Source organism: Asparagus officinalis, chromosome 9, assembly GCF_001876935.1.
Source record: "Asparagus officinalis chromosome 9, Aspof.V1, whole genome shotgun sequence".
Taxonomy (NCBI): domain Eukaryota; kingdom Viridiplantae; phylum Streptophyta; class Magnoliopsida; order Asparagales; family Asparagaceae; genus Asparagus; species Asparagus officinalis.
Window position 1 is genome coordinate 4,083,983 of NC_033802.1, and position 6,269 is coordinate 4,090,251.

At 38.2% G+C, this 6,269-nt stretch overlaps 1 protein-coding gene across 1 annotated transcript; it reads left to right on the forward strand.

Moving 5' to 3' along the window:
• On the forward strand, positions 3,725 to 5,832 carry LOC109824207 (probable indole-3-pyruvate monooxygenase YUCCA10). The gene is made up of 4 exons (XM_020390740.1): positions 3,725 to 4,285; positions 4,970 to 5,203; positions 5,359 to 5,481; positions 5,644 to 5,832. The coding sequence occupies exons 1-4, from the start codon at positions 3,725 to 3,727 to the stop codon at positions 5,830 to 5,832; spliced, it is 1,107 nt and encodes a 368-aa protein (XP_020246329.1).

Below are 6,269 nucleotides of genomic sequence, written 5' to 3' on the forward strand. Positions count from 1 at the left end.
AGTTTGAATATCCACTCTATAAAAATAGATGTGGAGAAGTTTAATGGCACAAATAATTTTGGTCTTTAGAGATGTGAAGTATTGGATGCGCTCAACGCGTAAAATTTAAAAGACACTTTAGAGTTGGACGGAAAACCGAACGACATTGAGGAGAATGTTTGGAAGAAGATGAATAGAATGGTGTGTGGTGTGATTAGATCTTATTTAACTCAAGATTTAAAATATGATGTGATCAATAAGACTTCGGCTAAGAAGATTTGGGAGATCTTAGAGGGTAAGTATTTGATAAAGAGTGTAGAAAACCGCTTGCATTTAAAAAAAAGGCTTTATCGCTTCTAATTAAAAAAAGTGGACCTCTATTGGTGGTCACATGAACCACTACACGAAGCTTCTTGCGGATTTGGCGAATATAGATGTTATGGTTAAAGATGAGGACAAGACGTTGTTATTGTTGAGTTCCTTACTCGATGAGGAATATGAGAGCTTTGTTCTTACTTTTATTAATGGGAATGCATCTCTTTTGTATAGTGAGATCACCGCTGTACTTATAAATTATCAACTTTGAAAGAAGAATAAGGAGACTTTAGCTGAGCCGGTAGCGGGGGCATTGGTCATAAGAGCAAAGAGTCCAAACCGTGATAGGAGATCGCAGTCTAGAGGGGGCACATCCTGGAGTTCCTAGGAATCAGTATGTCTTTTGTAAAAAGGATGGACATTAAAAATCTGAATGCCTAAAGTTGACAGATCGAGCCGGGAAGAATAAGAGAAAAGATATTCAAGTTTCAGACGTAAATATTGTCAAGGCTAGTGGAGAAAATTCAAATTCGGATTCTTTGGGCTACTCATTAGCACTAACATCAGTTTGTGTTACCGACTCTATAGAGTGAATGTTGGATTCGGGTGCCCCTTACCACATTTGTCATAGGAGGGATTGGTTCTCCAGCTTTCAGGAGTTAGAAAGAGGGGATGTCGTGTTCATAGGTAATGATCATGAATGCACTATTGATGGTATCGGTACCGTTCGTATTATGATGTGTGATAGGATGATTAGGGAGTTGGATGAAGTGAGCTTCGTTCCTTAGTTGAAGAAGAACATCATTTCACTTGGAGTTTTGGAGGTAACAGTCTATAGGGTGATCTTAGAGGATGCATGTTTAAATATCACATTTGGGTCCGTGATTGTGATGAAGGGTATCAGAAAGAAGAATTTATACTATTTAATTGAGAGCACGGTGATTGGTAGAGAATTGACGACTTCTTTGGGTTTGGCTAGACTGTGACATTTGTTGAGGCTGGTATATTTGATTGGTTATGTCGTGCATGGTTTGTTGAAGAGTGGTTTGACCTATAGTTTGAAATCCTTTGAGCATATTGGTATGAGCAAGAAGACTGATGTGTATTTTGGCACTTCTATCTATCGATCGATAGGTCTTTTAAGTGATGTTCATTCAGGCATTTGGGGGCCTTCCAAGGAGACATCATTGGGAGGTAATTGATATTTAGTTTTTATAGTTAGAGACTATTCTAGGCATTAGTGGGTTGCAACCAAGTCCTGTTGGTGTGAAGTTCTAGAAGTCAACAACAGATGGAGGAAGTGTATTGTCAGAAAGGTAATACGTCGTTCTGATTCTGGTAGGGGTTCTTTTCTGTATTTGTGCCGAGCTCACAGTAGTTTGAGATACTTCATTGGAAAGAAAATATTAGAACGACGAGATGAGATGATAGTTTTGATAGGTCGTTCCTTGCTGGAGGAGGATCGATGTTGGTTGTTGAGCATTGGATTGCAGATGAGTTTTAGAGCTTTGACATATTTGGGTCATCTTAGCCATAGGTTGCCAATTGCTATGTTTAGAGATTTTGGATCTGGTGGAGCTGCTTTAGATTTTGGGTTGTTTCAGATGTTTGGTTACCCAGTATTTGGTCATATCAAGGATGTAAGATTTGATCCGATAGCACATTTAGAATTCAGATGCGTGTTTGATTATCAGGTATTGACTTTTGATTTTGTTCTGAGTAAGTATGTCACATTTGACTTTCGACAGGTGGAGAGTGTTAATCAGATCATTGGGATATCACAGCAGGTGGAGGGTGATGCTACTTCACATTGGATGGATATTACTCCACATACTCCAGATCATATTGTATCGTTTGGGATTCCAGCTAAGGTGACACAGTTTGTGGATCATTTGGATTTAGATGCAGATGATGACTTGGTTGATTCTAATACAGCTGGTGGACATAGTTTGGATTTGGATATGGTCGTTGGTTCACCTTAGGTGGAGATGTTTGGTTTGTCTCACTTTAGAACCATTGGGAAAGCTATCAGCCGAAGATTTGTTGATAAAAAGTTAAGAACTCTTCTATTGGATTGAGGGCCTTTGGAGGCCATTTGGTGAACTACGTGAAGGCTTGATTCCTTAAGTAAGAGGATACGTAGACAGTCATTTATAATACAACCAGTTTGGTGAGTTGATACCGACATTTGGAGGGTGATCACATTCTCATTTGGGTCTCGACTTATTGTGGATTGAGTCCGTTGTCGTAGTTTTGTTTCACTTCGTACTGGACGCAACAAGTGGGACGTTTGGTTGGTATTGGTGTCAGCTCACTTTTGGAAAAACTTCGCCGAGGTGGAGATTTGAGGAGAATTCAGATTTTGGTACAGATTTTACAGATTTTGTGTCATAAGTCGACTCATGCACAAGCATAAGTCGACTTATGGTAAGTCCACTTGTGTCTGTGCACGAGTCGACTTACGTTCTGTTCTGGAATTGTTGGTTTTGGTCTCTTGCAAGTCGACTTATCAGGATTGTTAAGTCGACTTACGTTCTGTTCTCCAGTTGTTGATTTTCGCTCTGCCAAGTCGACTTATAGCCCCTGTTAAGTCGACTTATAGCGGGTTTTCTACACAGTTTGAGTTTCTATTTGGATTCTGCTTGGGTTTCTGTTTTGATATAAATAGGAATATAATTTTGAGGGTTTGGAATGCTTGAATTAGGGATATTTGGAGCATAGAAAAGAGGTATTTTCTGAGCTATTGGTTAGGATTTTGTTTGGAGAGAATTAAAGATTTGTTGGTGAGATTAGTTGGTTGGTTTGAGTGATTTGTAATCTCAGTTTGTGCTCTTCTTCTTTATTAGTGAAAACCTCATCCCCTTCTTGTCTCGTGGACGTAGGCAACTTGCCGAATCACATTAAAATTGGTTGTTTGTGTTTGTGACATTACTTTGGTTTGTCTGGCCTTCTCTCAGCGTTTGGTTTGGTTCCTCGAAGCACATCAGTTTTGGCTTCTGCGCATAACAAGTGGTATGAGAGCACAAAAATATTTGATTGCCAAAGGAATATAGGACTACATCTTTGTAAAAAACCCAGCATATCTAAATAGAAACAATAATAACTCCCTTAAAAAAAATCTATACAAGGGATAAGCATGCACTAAATCTCTAATATTGGGAAGTAAAATGTTGAATCCTTGTGTGCATGAACTCAATCATAACAAACTGAATCTTACCGTATTATTCAGAAATTTCTTTAAGGAAAGTAATTAACGTATGTTTCTCCTATAAATCAGTAATTAACGTATGTTTCTCCTATAAATCTTAGTGGGCATAGAGCCTGTGCAAATATCAAAGAAAAAACAAGAAGCCATTAACAAACAAATTCTTTGCTTTCTAAACATCTTCTCAAACTAAGTTTTTCTTCCTTTCTCAAAAAAATTTCCTCAATGAAGAAGGGGGTAGTAATCGTGGGAGCAGGCCCCGCAGGGCTAGCAATCGCGGCATGCCTCAACGTCCTCAGCATCCCTAATATCCACCTCGAAAAAGAAGATTGCTATGCTCATTTATGGAAGAAGAAAGCATACGATCGACTCAGCCTCCACCTTGCTAAGGAATTCTGTGCGCTTCCTCACATGCCACACGCCGATTCAACGCCAACATATATCCCAAAAAACCAATTCGTCGAATATTTGGACGAATATGTTGTAAGATTCAACGTCAATCCTATTTTCAACGTATCCGTCGAATGTGCAATGTATGATGAGTGTTCGAAGTCTTGGAGCGTGAAGACGCGTAATTTGGCGACAGGCGAAGAAAATGAATACAAGGCGCAATTCTTGGTGGTGGCGACAGGCGAGAACGCGCAAGGGATCATTCCAGATATTCCGGGGCTTAAGAGTTTTGATGGTGATGTGATTCATTCTTCTCGGTATAGTAACTCCGGTATGGAGATTGCTTATGATCTTACAAATTTTGGCGCAAAAACCTCTATTTCCATTCGGAGTCCGGTAAGCAACTTTTATTTTGTTTTGCATAAAAATATAGGTATTCATATCAAAATTATTTCTATTGTATGTGATCAATGGTATAGATGTATTTTTTTTTTAAATTCACGTCCTTCTATTTTTTGAGTTTGACAAAGGTCATGTGGTTTAAAAAAAAGGCGCCAAGAGGCATGAACCTATTCTTTTAAATAGAAAGGAATGAAATTAGAGTAATTCCTATACAAATTTCAAATTAGTAGTAATTAAATTTGTGTGGTTTCAAAAAAAGGCGCCAAGGGGCATGAACCTATTCTTTTAAATAGAAAGGATTCAAATTATAGAGTAATTCCTATACAAATTTCAAATTAATACTTCAAAAAAAAAGGCGCCAGGGAGCATGAAACTGTTCTTTTAAATAGAAACAAATGAAATTAGAGTAATGCCTACACAAGTTCAAATTAGTACTAATTAGATTTGTGTGGTTCCAAAAAAGGCGCCAAGGGGCATGAACCTATTCTTTTAAATAGAAAGGATTGAAATTAGAGTAATTCCTATACAAAATTCAAATTAGTAGTAATTAAATTTGTGTGATTTCGAAAAAGGCGCCAAGGGGCATGAACCTATTCTTTTAAATAGAAAGGATTCAAATTAGAGTAATTCCTATACAAATTTCAAATTAATACTAATTAAATTTGTTTATTTGTGCAGTTCCATGTAATGACCAAGGGGTTTATACGTTTGGGCATGACTCTTGTTCAATACCTCCCATTAAAACTCGTCGACAAAATTCTGATCGCTCTAAACTGCATTTACTATGGAAACCTGTCAAGGTATGGAATCCTCAGGCCCGAAATAGGACCGCTCGCTCTCAAAGCCCTAAAAGGTAGGTCTGCAGTTATCGACGTTGGTACAGTCAACAAGATCAAGTCTGGTGAAATCCAGGTAATCGTTTTATCATCCGAGTTATTTTAGAATTTCATCAGAATTGTTATGTTATGTGCACAGTAATCTAACCGCAAAGTTTGCAGGTTGTCAAAGAGCCTGTAATTCAGAATTGTTATGTTATGTGCACAGTAATCTAACCGCAAAGTTTGCAGGTTGTCAAAGAGCCTGTAATGGTGAACGGCAACCAAGTTACATTCAAAGATGGAGAGACTCATCACTTTGATGGAATTGTGTTTGCAACTGGTTATAGAAGCACTGCAAAGAACTGGCTGAAGGTATTCAACAATTTGTTTGTTTCCACTTTAACCCCCGATAAGCATCGTCAGAAAACCTGTAAAACTAACATCGTGAACTCTATAAACTTCATCTGTTACTTACTTGGATGATATTTACGATAAACCTGCAATTAAAATTTTCCAATTTTGACAACGGTGTAGGATGACAAGGGTTGGCTATTGAATGAAGATGGATTACCAAGAGAGAAGTTTCCGAATCACTGGAAGGGGAAGAACGGACTGTACTGCGTTGGATTATCAAAGAGAGGACTTTTCGGTATCGCGAAGGATGCTGAGATTACAGCACAGGATATTGCTAAGACTTTGAGCACTGAACGATTGAACGGTTGAGGACCAGATTACCTGCACTTGTGTTGTAGTTATGTAATAATTTGCTGTACTTTGGTATGCAACCGGCAGCAGAGGGAGGTGAGATGTACTTATGACATCCATTGTAATAATTTACATTGAGCACCCCCGAATAAAGTACCGACGAGAGATTCAGGCATTTTTTTCCATCTGATCGTACAATCATCTTCTTTCTGCTTGTATAGCATCGCCTTACATTAGAATAGACGGTCTACTCAGAACAACATAACTCGTTAGTTCAAAAGTTTTTTTTTGTCTTCTAATATCTCATCTCCTCTTTTCCTTTTCTACTTAATTCTTTTCCTTTCATCTCATGTGGATATCTGTCCCTTGTTACCAAAAAGACTTATTAAAAAAATTTGCAATACGTTCAGCAGCCACAGCTATACAAACCAGCCCGCTTCTTTCCAACGATTCAG

What these genes read in the sequence shown, in the direction of transcription:
- LOC109824207 (XM_020390740.1), top strand. Translation starts at nt 3,725, where the DNA reads ATGAAGAAGGGGGTAGTAATCGTGGGAGCAGGCCCCGCAGGGCTAGCA. An exon ending in CTATTTCCATTCGGAGTCCG is followed by an intron (nt 4,286 to 4,969) that starts GTAAGCAACTTT and finishes TTATTTGTGCAG; the next exon opens with TTCCATGTAATGACCAAGGG. An exon ending in TCAAGTCTGGTGAAATCCAG is followed by an intron (nt 5,204 to 5,358) that starts GTAATCGTTTTA and finishes CAAAGTTTGCAG; the next exon opens with GTTGTCAAAGAGCCTGTAAT.